Source organism: Phodopus roborovskii, unplaced genomic scaffold (genome assembly GCF_943737965.1).
Source record: "Phodopus roborovskii unplaced genomic scaffold, PHOROB, whole genome shotgun sequence".
Lineage (NCBI taxonomy): Eukaryota > Metazoa > Chordata > Mammalia > Rodentia > Cricetidae > Phodopus > Phodopus roborovskii.
Window position 1 is genome coordinate 541253 of NW_026126597.1, and position 16458 is coordinate 557710.

The 16458-nt window shown below is 41.8% G+C and overlaps 2 protein-coding genes across 50 annotated transcripts in view; one reads left to right on the forward strand and one right to left on the reverse strand.

The window, feature by feature from the left end:
* Positions 1-89: 89 nt before the first annotated feature.
* Positions 90-2795, forward strand: LOC127236834 (small integral membrane protein 4). The gene is made up of 2 exons (XM_051204734.1): positions 90-279; positions 2691-2795. The coding sequence occupies exons 1-2, from the start codon at positions 129-131 to the stop codon at positions 2780-2782; spliced, it is 243 nt and encodes an 80-aa protein (XP_051060691.1). The 5' UTR covers positions 90-128; the 3' UTR covers positions 2783-2795.
* A 2105-nt stretch (positions 2796-4900) lies between these two features.
* The window catches only part of Pbrm1 (polybromo 1), a 95794-nt gene continuing 84236 nt past the window's right edge, over positions 4901-16458 (reverse strand). For 21 of the 49 annotated variants that reach the window (XM_051204673.1, XM_051204666.1, XM_051204680.1 and 18 more), the window contains 5 exons: positions 15962-16126; positions 12554-12709; positions 9611-9681; positions 9289-9505; positions 4901-7681 (listed from right to left, as the gene is read on the reverse strand). In XM_051204673.1, coding sequence (XP_051060630.1) covers positions 7509-7681; positions 9289-9505; positions 9611-9681; positions 12554-12709; positions 15962-16126 — 782 coding nt within the window. In that variant the 3' untranslated portion in view covers positions 4901-7508. The remainder of the gene's footprint in view (positions 7682-9288; positions 9506-9610; positions 9682-12553; positions 12710-15961; positions 16127-16458) is intronic. The other 28 variants (XM_051204703.1, XM_051204702.1, XM_051204693.1 and 25 more) reach the window with 3 other exon arrangements.

Below are 16458 nucleotides of genomic sequence, written 5' to 3' on the forward strand. Positions count from 1 at the left end.
GGAGTGTCGCAGCGGCTGGGTGGCTCAGTCCGCGGGACACAGCCGGACCAGAGTGGTCGGCTGTTCTTACTCCCTCCAGCGATACTGGTTCGCCTGCCTCCGCTCGTTCCCCACTTCGAGGCCCAGTCATGTTCTCCAGGGCCCAGGTGAGGCGAGCTCTGCAACGGGTGCCCGGGAAGCAGCGGTTCGGCATCTACAGGTTCCTGCCCTTCTTTTTTGTCCTGGGAGGAACAATGGAGTGGATCATGATTAAAGTGCGCGTGGGCCAGGAGACCTTCTGTAAGTGGGGGCGCAGCAGCCTCCGTTTCTCCCGTGGGTATGAGATTACCGGCCGCTGAGTCCACTCAGCTGCAGAGCTACTTTCGCTTTAGTCCGAAGGACAAGTGCTCATTTGGCAGCTCTTGTGCGGCACAGGCTCGGGCTGGGGCCCTCGGGGCTCTTGTGTTTTGCTCACACTGGCACTCAACCCTCCTCCCCCGGCACTTTAAGAGGGCACGTGCCTCCACTCAGGCTGTCGTCCTTTGTAACCCGTCCTTGGCCCTGCCTGTGGTGACGCTGAGCCGAAGGAACAGAATTGCTCAGATGCGGAAGAGGGACCAGTCCCGAGGACTCAGAAATTCCGGTTGACCTTTCAGGTCTTTAGCCCAAACTCTGGAGAACACTAGCATGCCTGGTTTATCTGATTACCACCTTTTACAGGCAGTCATTAGTGCTAAGTCTTTGGCCCGTAACTGTGAAAAGAATGTCAGACATCCTTCACGATTTCTCCCAACCTCTGGGCCCTTTGTTTTGCCTCTTATGTAACTTTTATCATTTGAGAATTGCCAACTCAAAAATTTTAAGTTGTTACGTCAAGGTCTCCATTGACGACTTGCTACTCTGATAAAGGGCCAGTGCTGGCCTTGAATCTTCAAACTTGCAGCCATCTCCTTACCTCAGCCAAGTGCTGGGATTATAGGCATGGGCCACCCTAATGACCATCCATGAGGATCCAGTGAACAAGGCAAAGGGTTCTCCATTTCAGAAGAGCTCAAGGGAATAAGACTGGGTGGGTGTAGCTTGATGGTAGGGTACTTACTTGACTCACATAGGCCCAAGCTCAATTTCCACCGCGTCGTGCCCCCCCTCCCCCAAGCATGCCATGAGGAGTGTGAGTAGTTAAAGAATCCTGCTTGGGTACCTCATTCGATCAGGTGTGGTGTGGGAAGGACTGCCTGCCAGATAGGGGGAGACCGTTGTGTGTGCTGTTTGAAGGATTTCAGCAGGACTAAGTGGAAAGTGACACGGATAGAAGGGGTACCTGGGTAGGGCCACAAAAAAACTGGACAGTAGGACTATATCTTAGTGATTGAAAGGGCTCTTTTCAGAGATTGGTAAAAGCATAGGCAGTGTATGCTGGCCAGGTTTGAGATGATGGGCTATTCTTAGGGGCAAAAGGAATGCCAGGAAGTGGGTGGGGCTGAGGCTGCACTAGAGGTAGTGCTGGAGGCTTCTCAAGGAACAGCTGAGGCAAGGCTTGCACTCCTATTTAAGGTGACTTGGAGTGGCCAGAAGAGACACCAGGAAGATTTCCCTTGAAGGCAGCTGATAAGTAAGTGTGATTGTGAGGGGGTAGGTAACCATCTGCTTAGAGGATGAAAGATACATAGTTGCTGGAAGTAGGGCTGGAAATGGGTTGGCATTTGGGAAATGTTGGATTCAGTTTTCAGGGAAAGTGTGTGAGGGAAGGAGAGGGATAGGGGCTGGAAGACTGCACTTTAGAAGTATTAGTGCCCAGTGGGATCAGCCTTAACAATTAGCCAGAGTTCTTTACAGTGCCTTTCGCTGAGAAAGAAGGGAGTGTTTTAGTCAGTCATTCAGGGCTGAGGAAGCAGCTTTCAGCCATGCTAATGGCATCAAAAGGTACCTCACTTGGAAAGTGAGGCAGTTGGAGCAATCTACGGTTGGGGCTTTGGAGGTCTGTCCAGAAGGTAGGTTAGTGAGTAGAGTGAAGGAACTTGAGATGGTTTGGCAGGAAGAGAGGGAGACGAAGGCCTAAGGGACAGCAAGAGGTGGTGGTGAGCTCAAGGACAGGAAAGCTAGGAGTGGAACAGCAGAAGTTGTAGTCTGAGCAGATTTTCCACAGAACACTGACAGGAGATGCCAAGGGAGGCCAAGGGGATGCTATAAAGATACAGATGAAGAGGCAGTAAACCTGAGCTGGAGCTGGCAGCCAGCGTCACCAGTGATGAGAGGAGAGAGAAGATGGCAGTCAAGTAATAAGTCTCGAAAGAAGAGGATTTTCAAAAGGAACATGTTATTTTTACTTCCCTCCTTACTCAGGGTTTGGGACCCTGGAAAGCAGAGAGCCCTGGGGCAAGGGAAATTTGGAGAGCAGAAAGATTTGCCAGGACATGAATCTGAGACGTGAGTCAGTCTCTGAAAACACTGACATTTTTATTCTTTTGTTATCTCAGACTCAACATAGCACTCAGCTTATTTTATGTTAAATTGTTTGCCACCAAGTTACATAATGTTAAGATTCAGACAGTCAAGACAGACTACTTGTTGACTTATTGTCATGGGGGCTGTTTCTAAACTCTACTAATCTTTCCTTATACTAGGCAAGCACTCTGCCATGGAGAAAGACCCCTAGTCTCTTTTAAATTCTCAGTTCCTTAAAATCTAAGCAAAATTTTTGTTTAATACAGATGACGTCTACCGTAGAAAAGCTTCAGAAAGACAGTATCAGAGAAGGCTGGAAGATACATCAGAGACCAACCTTCGTAAGATAATAAAGTAAATATGAATTTTCAGTATCAATTTCAGCCACTTTGTGTTTTCAGTCTCACTTTTGTCCAGGCTGGCCTTAAAGTCAAGGAAATACCTGCCTCTGCCTCCTTATATCCATTAAAAATATACTCTTTCAAGGGGACTAAAGAGAGCGGCTAAGAGCACTGGGTGCTCTTCCAGAGGGCCTGGGCTCAATTCCCAGTACCTACATGGCAGCTCACAGCCATTTGTAACCTCCACACCCTCTTCTGGCCTTTGTGGACACTGAACACTTATGGTGTACAGATAGATATATGTGCGGGGGCAAAAATTATTTTTGAATGAATAGTAATCTTTTAGCAACTTCATCTTAGTTCAAGAATTGCCTTTACAAATAGTTCTCCAGTTTCTACTTGACTATATCCCTAGTCACTATTAGACACTATTTTCCTAAAAATCAACTTGTGTGTTGCATTCACAAAATATTTCTTAAGCTATTCAGATGAACCAAGACGTTTTGTAGTGCAGTCTGGATTATTTGTGAAGCCTTTTAAAAAAAAGTTTGTTTCTTAATTATCTGTGTTTGTGTGTGTGTGTGTGTGTGTGAGTGCAGGTATGTGTGGAGGTCAGAAGCATTGGATCCCCTGGAGCTGGAGAGGGTGTGAACTACCTCATGTGAGTGCTGGGAATCACGTAGGTCCTCTGGATGAGCAGAATGTGCTCTTTAACCACCATGCCATCTTTCTAGCCCCACCTGTTTTTTTTTTTTTTTTTTTGGTGGAATTCCAATGAAACCATGAGCTTTTTTCTCCTTTTCAAGATCACCCTACTTAAGGTGACAGGTCACATTCTTGTCCTTTTGTCCTTTTCCAACTTGTAAGCTTTTGCTAGAATAGGGGGGATTTCTTAGTGACTGAAGATTGCTCAGCTAACACTCTAGAGCAGGGCTGCACACCTACTAACAATACAAAGCTAGCACACAGCTGAGTTGAGTCAGGCAACCGGGCAATCTGACCCCAATATAAGTTTAGATCACAAGTAAAAGGAAACTCCATGTTTTCAAATAAGAAAGTGACCTACAAGCTGGGTGTTGGTGGTGTACGCTTCAGCTCCCTAAGTAGCAGGATTAAAGGTGTAAACCACTAGGCCAGACAGGTTACAAACTTAGCATTTATTGTACACCCCCCACTGTGGTGGTGGGGGGAAGCCATGGGATTTAGAGCTTCTCTTTTTCTTATGAATTGATGGGAAAAGTGCCTACATTAGGCATACAGTAAAGTAACAAGAAAGGTTATTTTTATCTATCTTACAGTTCTGTTTTGGAAGACTTATCTAAATCCCTGATGTTTTACTTAACCACATTAGCCTTCTTTTTATGTTTGAGTTTTTCATAATGAGTTTCCTCTCAAGAAAACTGTATTCTTGAACCATGGAATTTTCCAAAGCAACTTTTTTCCTTGTAAAGGAATACCAAAATTTATGAACCACCACCAAGACATGAATACATTAATACCCCAGAAAGGCAAAAGTAATAGTCTGTTAATTTACTACTGCTGAACTTTCAGTCAGCTGACCCAACATACTCTCAAATTAAAAAGGAGCAAAGACACTTAGCAGTATCTGTCTGTGCAGTGCTCGTGGGCATAGTGATATATATCCCTTCCTACAGGCTTAGGACAGAACCACAGGGCTTTGCAAAGTGGTATTAAGAGAAAACACCTGGCTGATTTCACCATCATTTTCTACTAAAAGCAGAACACATTTTAAGAACGTGTAAACCTGTTTTAAGATTTGCCTGAACCACTAGTATTATGGTCACAGACAGGCTATTTAAAATGAGGTAATTCTTCTTTTTGATGGAGGATGTACTTCCTTTACTGTCTACCCTCAATAACTTGCTCATCATTTTTGGAACCAATCTTGAGGACATGGTAAGGATTCTTTGACTGCCAGCCTGAGGGATGTGGGGCATGTCAGACTCCAACTGGGTTCTGCACATTGCATTCCACCTGACGGGAGGTGCTTTCTTCCTTGAACTGGTAGCACTATCCTCCTAAGCGGGAAGTCAGGGTTTGTACGAGTTGTCTTGAGTCTGCTCAGAACATTTGAACACAGCTTTAACAGAACCACCAAACCTGGCTAATCCAAATCACTTTGCAAACTCTTTGTTTTTATTTGGATTAAAAAGCTTTGATGAACAAACATATGATACATACATGGTATAGAACCAGTTACCACTTAAACTTCAGATAATGATATAGTACAGAAAATAGAATAAACCAATTTTTAATCAGGCTTGGAAATGAACCTTCAAGGTGAAAAGTTATAACATCAATTTGGGGATTTTACACAAGTTGTCCCTCACTCCCACCCCAGTTCAGAAGGAGAAGGCAGATTTAGTAAAACCAAGGTCTTTTAAATCAGTTGGCTGACATTTTAAACCTACAGGTCCCCCAACTCAATATAAACAAAACTCTTCACAGGAACTTACATTTTGAAAAAAATTAGGTTATTATATTTCTTAAGCCACATTACTACAGTTCTTAAGTCGTGAGAAAGTGTATTGTTTACTTGTACTGCCTTAAGTCAAGCTTTTTCTTTTTTGAAGATGGCTGATCTCAAATCCTATATCCTAAGTAATAACTGGTATTCTCTAAAAGCATGATTCTAAAATAAATAGTATCTTAATGGTTTTAATTCATTAACTAGTTAATTGTTTGTTAAACTTCATCAGGGCCTGCTTTAGTGACACCCTATGCTGGATTTGTACTATAAGGGAACCTGGGCTGGCTCTTGGTTCCTCCAGCAGTAACACACTGGGAAGCAGACAGCAGGAGGAGTGCCCTGGCTTCTAGTGCCCCTGGCTGCTGACAGTGAAGGGTTTTTAGAGGCTCCTAGGGAGCTGCATCTAGACCTTTAACAAGAGAAATAAAATGAGTGCATGAAATAAATAATTTAACCAAAATGAAGTTTCTGGTTCTTTGGTGTAATTCAAGGGTACCTAAAAAGAAAAGAATTTGATTACATTTCATAGTCCATGATGAGTCAAGGGTCCAAATGACCAGGAATCAAATATTTATTTAATTCAGTTTAGCAATAAGGTACTGGCATAAGCTGCAGTGCATTTTTTAAAATTTAAAATTCTTTAAAATACTTAATGAAAATTGAGATGCAGTGGTTGACTATTGGCATTAAGTCACAAGGGTTCCTGGATTTAAAGCCGATACCGGGGACTTCTTTCCATTATATACTCTCATGATTTATTAAGCATGGTAATTAAACACGAGTACTGATTCATTATATTTTAAAGGAAAAGACTGTCTTTTGACAATCACGCTCAGTGAACAGTGGCAGCATCAGCATAACACAGACCACCATGTGAAATGCTGCCACCTGAACAACGTACACTGCCTCAAAATGTTTATTCTAGGGCTGTGTTAGAAAGACAGGGTTGCAGTGGCTGAGTATTGTAGCACCACCTTTAATCCCAGCACTTGGAAGGAAGAGGAGGGCAGGTGTGAATTTGGGGCTACCAGCCAAAGTACATAGTGGGACCATGTCTCAAAAAAAGAAAAGAAAAAAAGACAAGGTCACCAAGTCCAAGTGTTTGGGATCTGTAATAGTCTTTTTTGGGGGAACATTTTCTTAAAGTATAATTTCCTTTTCCCATAATCCAATGCACAAGCTGAATTTTAACACATTTTAGAAAGTATTATTTCTGGTTGAGAATTCTAACCCTGAAACAAACAAACGAAATACCACAACTGATAACAAAGAAAAAGAATCCAGAGCATCTGCATATGTAGGCAGTCTACCCTTGCACAGTTATGCGCAAGACACAGCTTGTGTCTTTCTTAGGTATTATGCTTAAAAGAAACCACCTCCATACATACTTCAGTACTTTCTTCAATGTTTTCCAAGGCAACAGATGTAAAGTTTCAAATCATATAACATGAAGGCATACACTGAAACATAAACAGATCATAAGTACTCTTAAACTTACCTTCCAAAACTAAATACAACTCAGATCTGGGCACATGGTCTGCAAAAGTTACTAACAATATAGATGTTAAACTCAGCACAAAGTTATTTTTTCCTTCAGTTACAAAGGTTGTGGATGGATACACAGCACTGACTTTTAGATTTCTATAGTGAGCTTGTGTTAATACAGCAAATATGTTGAGTCTGCCACACATCTACAGTCTATAAACAACCTTTCACAGCACTTTGCTTTTACCTGTAAGAAAACCTGCAGATATTTAGGCATGTGGAACATACAAGTACACTCCTCTAAGATGTAAACTAGTACCAAATTCACATTTCATTGTCAATTTAAACTAATTTGTAAACTTTTTTTAAATTTTTTTCTTATGTGTGTGTATATATATAATATATATATTTATAAAAAAGAAAACCAAACCCCAAGCCAAAACCTTTGATGATTTAAGTCCCTTAACAAAGATAAAACTATAACTACACACACACACACACATATATATATATATAACCAATTATGAAACTGGTTTTAAACAAAGGAAACGTATGCAAAAAAAAATCTGTGTATTTGATAGTCAACTTAATATAACAAAACCAAATTGAAATAGCTTATTAAAAGTGTCCTTATATAAAAATGGCCTTGTGATGTACAGTAAAATGCAATAAAAATTATCCTTTGTTCCTCCCTCCCACCCCCAGTAACTAAAATGGCTACCGTTCTCACAACTCTTTGCTTCTATAGAAGAAACACAGTGATGAGATTAAACATTTTCTAGGTTGTATGCTTGTCGAATGTTAAGAGTGTCTCGAAGCATTAAATCCCGAAGGCGCCAGAGGGCATCTGCCATGGTGGTGTGTGCCCCTTTACTTTTGAGCCAGTGAGAAGGTAGGCGGCTTTCCTGTTCTTTTGACAAATGGACATCCCGTCTTCGAGCTGGAAATGTGATGTATAAACAGAGAGACATTTGAATTTTAAGATGACAAAATGACCTCTAGGTAAAAGGTTGATGTATTTACTAAAATATTTATTAAAACCGTGAATATGTGCTAAAGATTATAAGTCAGCAAATTTCTTTTGTTAGGCACTAATATCTGACCATTGATAATTTATTGTAGATACCCCCAATATTAGCAATTGTTTCAATGTTAAAAAACATGCTTGAAGGGAAAAGATATCTAAAATTTTTTGTTTTTTCCTGAGACAGGAAAAAATACCCCTACCTGTCCTGATCCTAGCTTTGTAGATCATGCTGACTGACCTCTAACTCACAGTGCTGGGATAAAAGGAGTGCACCACCACTGCCTGGCTATACCCAGTATTCTTAAAAGAGATAACACTTCTTAGCTGGGTTTATAAAAGATGGCTAAGGAGCCAGCAGTGGTGGCACATGCCTTTAGTCCCAGCACTGAGGAGGCAGAGGCAATTGATTTCTGCTGTTTACAGAGTGAGTTCCAGGACAGTCAGAGTTACACAGAGAAAAACCCTGTTTCGCAAAACCAAAACCAATCAACCAAACAAAAAAGAAATGAATAAGGGGCTGACTCAATGGCTAAGAGTAGTAGCTGTTCTTTCAGTGATCTGATGTCTTTTTCTGGCATCTATGTGGTATACATATAAACTCATAGGCAAACACCCATACAATAAAATCTTGAAAGAAAAAGAGTAAGAGTTGGGTATGGTAGCATGCACCTGTAATCCCAACTCTTAGGCAGAGGGAGGAGGACTGCCAATTCAAGGAACGTCTGGGATACATGGAAGAGCCAGTTCTGTCTCATATACCAAACCAAACCACAACAAAAACCAAAATTTCAACTAGTATCAGGGAGATGGCTTGGTGCATAGAGTGCTATCTGCAACAGTATGACTATTCCACACAAAAGGCAGATGTGCTGGATGTCAGGTATCCTGGAAATTTTAAGGGCAGATGGGAGTCAGACGAGAAGTGTTCAAAAGTTCAAGGGGCACTTAGCCTAGAGTCAACAGCGCAGCAATATAAACAAGAGACCCTGTTTCAATAAGATAAGAAAGAACTGACTCCTGAAAGTTGTCTTCTGTCCTCCATGCAACCAAAACACATGTGAACTCTAGCATGTGCATATACATGCACAAATACAAAATTCTTTTTAAAAATGAATAGGCAGAGGCTTCCAAATTCCTTTTTAGATACTAGGTATCTGAAAAGTATGTAACACTATTTGTTATATACTACAGATAATTGTCTGTTGAACTAAATGAATAGTTTGGTAGACTAAAATATGCTTTCTAGTTCCTTTTTTTTTTTTAAATCTGTCATGTATTCTAATACTCAAATATCTGAGAAAAAACTGAAAAAAATTAATGTATTTGAGAATATGGTAGTAGGACACTGAGCTATGATTTTTTTTGGGGGGGGGGCCCATTTTCACTGGGTCAATGTGCAAAGAACACCCAATCTATTCTATGAAACATAGAGTTTATTTTACTGATTTAAGAAAAAAGGATGAGCCAGCAGTAATGAGAAGACTAGGAAGAAATACATATTTCGCCAGGGCTCTTCTTACCTGCCAGAGTTTGGTCCCACTTGCTAATGCTGTTGGATTCAGCACTGAGTCCTTCAATATATTTCAGGTAGGCCTCTGAGTGGAGAAGCCTTTGGGTCTTTGGTGGGGGAGCCACAAACATGGGCGTTGTTGGCTGCTGTATGACAGGGGGGCCAGTTGGATGAGGACCAGGATATGGAGGTGGTGCCTGCTGCCCTGGCGGCCCCAAAACTCCTACCTGAAAGAACATGGGGTTAAGGAAAAAAGATCATCTGCACATGTACTGAGAAGGCAATGGCTACACATCTTTTGAGTCCAAGGAAAATCAAACTAAGAGGCTCACCTGCTGTCCATATGGACTTCCACCTGGTGCTGGAGTCCCTACCATGGGTGCTACTCCTTGGTTCATCACACCTACAATTCAGAATGCATGGCATAATTAGAGGCACTGGGTTTCACTGACTGAAAAAGTGTCTGACAAGAGCTGATATAATTTATAATGCCAACCTATGTACCTTTGCCCTTGCGTGTGAATAGGAATCTTAAGTACCCCAAACAATTTAATTAGGAAGTTTATATTCTTTTGTTTCTGGTTACTTAAAGCACAGTAATAGTACATTTTGTCATAGGTACATTTATATTCTAGGCTTAGAATGTTAAGAACCCTGCTTTAATTCTAGGGATATCTTGGGTGAACTATAGTCAGAATATACTTATGTTCTCTAGGCACTTTTCTGTGGTTGAAGTCTGTGGGATCCAGCTCAACAGTGCTGGGGCAGGAAACAAGGGCCGAGGAAGAGCAGTAGTTACCTGAGCCTTGTGGAGGCTGGAGGCACTACCTTAATTTCCCTTTGCAGGCCACCAGCTGGTTCTACCTCAGGCACTAATGTTGGCAGAGAGAAGGCATTTCAGTGGATCATGTAGAAGCAGGGTAGCCTTGTTGCCATCACCATGGATTCCAAATGACAAAGGAATAGAGAAAGACTTCATGGTACTAGTCTGTCTGGTAGTCACTGAGTAAATTTCAAAACACAGACAAAGTGCCTGTTGTCTCACAGGCACTAGCTGATAACAATGGGCTGTCCTAAATTTAGTTTTTAAGGCACTTTTAATCTCAGGGCAATCTGTTTGCTATTTTAACAAAACAAAAATAGCCAGGGGTCTCAGTTTGTTAAAACTAACCAACCACAACCAAACCATTTAAAGCTGTTCCTTAAGCATAAGTCCTGCTAGTGGTATATGGAGGGACCAGGAGGAACAGCTTCCTAGTCTTCTGTCCCTATTAAAATGCTGATATTTTGGTGTGTATGTTAGCTCACACCTGTAATCCCAGTACACGGGAAGCTGAAACAGGAAGATCACTGTGAATTTGAGGCCAGCCTGGGTTGTATATAAACTATATATATCTCTCTCCCAAAGCTAGCATTTTGATAGCTAGCATTCTGACAGGTAGAAAGTTGGTCATTTGAAGGTTCAGCGTTCTTATGTGTCACTTCTGGGAAGTACAGGCACTTGTTAGAGATAGGGGAAAAAAAAGTCAAACAAGTTTCTGTTTAAAAAGGAAGAATACGCCAAGTCCTTGCAAGTAAAACCCAATCACCGCAGCTGTGTCCTGGTGATTTAGGAATGGCAGAAAAGCTGCTGCTTCAGAACATGTTAATAAGCCATTGTCCCAGCTCCCTTCAAGTCACTCTTCTTAGACTCTACAGACTTGGAGGCTTCCCAAACTGATTGTATCAGAGATTTGCAGGGCAGCACAAACAAGTCATCAATCCCCTTCACTTTCTGTTTACAAGTACCATGCTTGGGTTAGCCACTGAGAATGTTAGCTGAGACAACAGATAAGCCTTTTGAAGCTCAATGCCAGATCAGCTGTGCATGGAAATACAAAGAGTTCAGTCTCCCTGACTATTACTGGGTGTGTGCAGTTTAGATTCTGTAGGCACAAGAAGCGAGGATAACAATGTCCCAACCTACCAAAACACAGCTGCTATTGTGGGGTGTGTACTTGCCTTAAACAGGACTTCTATCAAGTGCTATATACATTTATAAATTGTTAACTCCAACAAGGTTTTACTGACTGACTCAGAAAGCTTGACCACGTTCATTTGCCATATAAGAATTATTTTCTGACTGACTCCTGGTGTCACAGCATCTTACATGAGTCACCACATCCAGAATGGAGTACAAATACCATAAACATTTTTTTCCTTTGGAAACATTTTTTAAAAAAAGCTTTGGTAGAGTATGGCCATTCTCTAAGGAATACAAAGAAATGTGGCTAAGCTGCAGGAGTGGAATGCATGTATGTCATCCTGTCACCCCTGCACTTGGGATGGTGAGGCAGTAGAATCTTGAGTTCCAGACCAGCCTTGGCTACGTAGCCAGATCCTATCTAAAAAGAAAGAGAGAAAGCAAGGAAGAAGGAAGAAGAAAGAAAAGGAAGAAGGAAGTACAGTGGAACCAGCTTGAAGGCTCCAGCCACATTTTTACCTGGGTTTTGGCTGAGATGACATTTCACTAATAGATCGACTGCTGTTCCAAGTCATTTAAAAGTCACATTTCCCCTAACTAGATTATAGCCCAAAGTGAGTTCTTTTGCATATGATGGAAATTATTATGGAAACTAGTAATTTTCCAATCGTTTCAACTTTCATTATAAAGTGAAACAATGTAGTGGTTTCTACATAAAAACAACTTGTGGGTTCTATTGACCAGCAAGCATGTCCATAGCTAACAGGGTGTAGTACTTGTTAGGGGACTCAAGACAAAATCAATACAAACTCCTCTCCTTCCTAAATTTGTTACAAAGTAAAGGATTTCTGAAGAGCTTCACATACCTGCTCTATTGAGGAGGAAGAGATGGTAAAGGAACTCTACAGTGAAGACCTTATGAGATAAGAATTTCACCTGGGGAAGAAATGCACTCAAGAGTGCAAAGTACTTTTATATATGACTGAACTGGCAATTCACTGGTAAGAGGTTGTTGCCCTCAAAGCTTTTCAAACATGTGTCTGATAATGAGCCATGCCTCCTGCTCCTTCATCTATGGGTTGGGTCTCTGCAATGCATCCTGTGCTGCTGCCAGGTAGCAGATGCACAAGGGCACACGTAGTAGGTCACCTGCTCAACATGTAGGATGGGCCCTACTGCTGACAGCTCTGGGATTCTTAGTGAGGAAAGCCTGGCCACCGTGGGTAGCAGGCGACTCCTGGAAGAACTGGCTGAGGGAGGAGAAAGAATTTTAAAAATGAGATTAATGAGTGAATGAGGATGAAGTTCTTACCGGGTGGTGGGATGCCTGGGAGGCCAGGCACACCTGGCGGAAGATGGTGAGGCGGAGGCCCCCCAGGGTGAAGTGGCTGCATGCTGCCCATGCTAACAAGGCCATCAACTGGGCCCTGCAAGGGTGGAAGGCCTGGCGGATAGCCACCCATCATGCCTTGAAGGACACAACAAATTTCAGACATGCATCATTAACATGCAACATGAGCTAAGTAATAACAATCCCCTCCATGCACTACCAATGAATAAAGCACCCTTAGTACTGCATGATATAACAGCAATTAGTGCAATTATTTTGTTGCAGTAATGAACAAAATAAAATTACAAATATGAAACCCAACATTTTTGGATGAATTAGTACTTAGTAAATTATTGTTTATAGTTACATTCAATAAGCTAAACATAATGGCTTCATTTAATAATAAAGAGGAGGTCTAGTAACAGCTTTCCCAAGGTCGGAACTATTCAAGCTGTTGAAACACTGACCAGTTCTGCCACCTGCAACTCCAAGTGATCAGCACATAACCCATTACTCCACTCTGCCCGCACTCACAACCCTATTGTGGGTGTACAGGAAGGGAAATCAGAATGGAGGGAAATGAGCTGCACAGTCCTGATCACAAGGCATGTTTCTCCAGTTTGGGAGCATAAAAGTTTCAAGACTTCTTCATATACTCCTCCCTTCTATCTCCACCACTGCTGGTAAGAACGGATTATGTTAAGGTTTGAGCTGGAGAACAACTTCTAACACCCATCACATTGAATAATATTTCATCTTTAGATTTCAAAATATGTTAAGAGGAAATCTAAATCTTCTCAAGCCAACTAAAGTCCAGGTTGCTAAGAAACCTACAGGCAGCAGGCCTGAAGCAGGAGCAGCTGGAGTGCCAGGCTCTGCTGACAGGAGCAAAGGCTGGTTGTCATCACTGTCTCCAGGCTCACAAATTTCCTCATGTAAACCTTCAGTTGACAGGTATTTTAACTGAGGTACAGAATTCCTACGCACAGAAGCTTTTGTTCCTTTAATTTCCAACCATGCTGTCATATAACAATATCTGCTGACTAGGGAAGTGTTATAGTAACTGAGTATTTTTGAAAAGGGGAAGAAATAAAATTATTTCATTAAGGACTCACCTATCAAACAAAACTAAACAAAACACAACTCTCCTGGAATTGTAAGAGTCTACATGAACTTAAGGTCCCCTGGAGTAGTCACTTTTAGGCAGTTTCTCACATGGAAAGGGCAAAGGCGGAACACCAAATATGCTCAGAAGAGAATTTCAGTTTCCCTTTGAAGAAGTATTAGAAACCATTTAATTGTACAAGTTTAGTCTTTTAAAGCTATGGCATCATACTGAAAACCCTGAAACTGACTCCTCTTGCCTCCTTAGTCATATCTAAACTGGCTAGAAAAACTGCAATTACACAAGACAAATTTGAAATATTTCTATACACGAAATAGGATGCATTTCAGTTTAAGAGTTCAAGGTTAAAAATGACTGAGCAGATACCATCATCTTAAACATGATGAGATCCAATGTTGCCAAACTGCCCTTTCAACACGCCACCAGGTACAGCTTATAAGGATAAGTAGGTGAGAAATTGAACAATGTTAGGAGGCTTTGCTTTCAATTACAAAAGCCCATCTGAACGCAGCCATCACAGGCTGTGGTTGAAGATTAAGTGATTAATAATTGAAAGACAGGACACTTGTCTTCATTAAACTGTACTTTGGCATTTATTATCCCAGTCACATGTGTTCAAATGAGCTTCAATGCTTGCAAGCAAAGCTGGTCTCAGACAAGAAGGCTATGACTCAGGCCCTAAGCAATCTAGACTCCATGAAAAATCACCCTCTTAGCTGCAACGCTCTTACTGTGGACCAAAGGCTCTTTACTGCAGAGATTCTGCCCTTCACTCCTGTGGCCCAGAAGCCTGGACAGCACACCTTTAGTCAAAGAGCAGTGGTCATCTAGAGAGCCCACTTTCCTCACCCACAGAGCTATAATGATGCTATTCCCCAACAGGGAGCTAAGATGCTGCAGCTGCTAACTTTTGTTTCTTTTTAGCTGTTTGTATTCATTTTGTTGATATGTTCCTGAGTTTTGTAGTTGAGGACATAGTGCCACAGTATTATACATCAAATAGAACAAAAGAGGATGTCAAATGAGGGAATCCTAACTTTCAAAGTCCCCATGATCAAGACCTGATTACTGAAAACCTCTGGAACCCCATCAACCAAAATGGGCCATGGAATAGAGCAGGCGATTATGAGATTTGTTAGATCAACATCAGTCACACTGAAAGCACTGACAGCCATGATTCAGATGTGCTTTGGCGAGTGCAACTGCTGAGTTCTGCGACAGTGCATTTGAGAACTTGCCATCACGAAAGTTAGGAGCAACAATGGAAAAGTTATCCTATGCACTCTTCCTCTAAAAGCAAAAACAAAAAAGGCAAAAAACGAAAACGGCAAGAACAAAAAACAGTAAAAACAAAAACAGTATCCCAACAAAGCTGCCTTGAACAACACTGTCTTGGATTCCATGCAAAAGAGGTCAGACTATTGTTTAATAGGAAACACAGGTGGCTTGTGCAGAGCTCACCAGAAATGGAGAAGTAACAAAGGAAGGCCTGAGAGGTGGTCTGCAGGCTTTTCATGGAGACATGTCAGACAAGATTTCACTTCAACAGTAGTCAAGTTTGCTATGGCTACCAGAACCAGAGACAACACACACAGACAAACCACATTCATCATTTTCTTTTCCTTTTCTTCCTTTCTTTTATCTAATTCATTTGTTTATTTAAATATGTGACTGGGATACTAACAGAAAATGCAGTTTAATGTAATTAAATAAAAAAGCATTACAGAGTGGGCACAATGAATTGAATGAGGACCCCCCCTCCTACTTAGCAGTCATGCACATTGGTGACCAAGAAAGGATTTAATAATTCATTGTCAAAAATCCTTTTAAGTGGTCAGTCTTTTAAGGATGGCTACAGCAGAATAAGGCAGACTGAACTGACACAAGACACAGAATCAACACGACCTAAAGCCTGCCTTTATGTTTTCCCTGGAGTTCTTCAGAACAGAACTCAGGGTCTGTTTATATTCCCTGAGGTAGTACTCTATCAAGAGCAGTCTGGGGCAAGAGCATTGCCAGACCATGCCTACAGCAAGGGAAGACCTGCTACCTACCAATTGCCAGGGCTGGGCCCATGGCCCACTTTTGGGATAGAGAAGAGGCATTGCCTGTATGGGAAAAGCAATACAGGACAACATGGATGACTTCAAACTTTGAATCTGTCATGAGAAAAGGCTACAGACTGTGGCCTACTCCTTTTGGAGAAAAAAAAAATGAAGGAATTTCTTAAAGTGGAAAAAAATGGTCTTAGCTCCTGTTTTTACCTGCAACAGGTGTCAACTGCTGATTGAGCATCCCCATTGGTGTTGGTGGTGGCACCACCCCCATGAGAGCCCCCACAGGGGTGCCTGCTCGGGGAGAAGCACTCGGTTGCTGTTGCTGTGCTGCTCGCTCTCTCTCCTGCTGCTCAGCAACTTTAGCTGCCCGCTCTGTAAAGGCATTTCAGATTTTCAATTCTGTTTTTAACCCAGGAATTCAAAATACCATCCATTGCATTCAACAGGACTAGTAAAAACACAGGCAACAGTTCTGTCTCAATGGAAGGAACGGTAGATGACTAGTCTCAACACAGGAGTCGGGCCGATTTCACTTGATAACCTAGAGTTCAGCTTTCCTATCCCATCTTGAGAACTGGTCTGCAAAGATTTCAAGAATGTTAAGACTGCAACACACATTCAGAAAGCACAGGTTTTATCGAAACACATCACCAGCGTAACCACCGTGGTTAATCTCACGAGGCACTCTGAAGATGAGAAGCGCT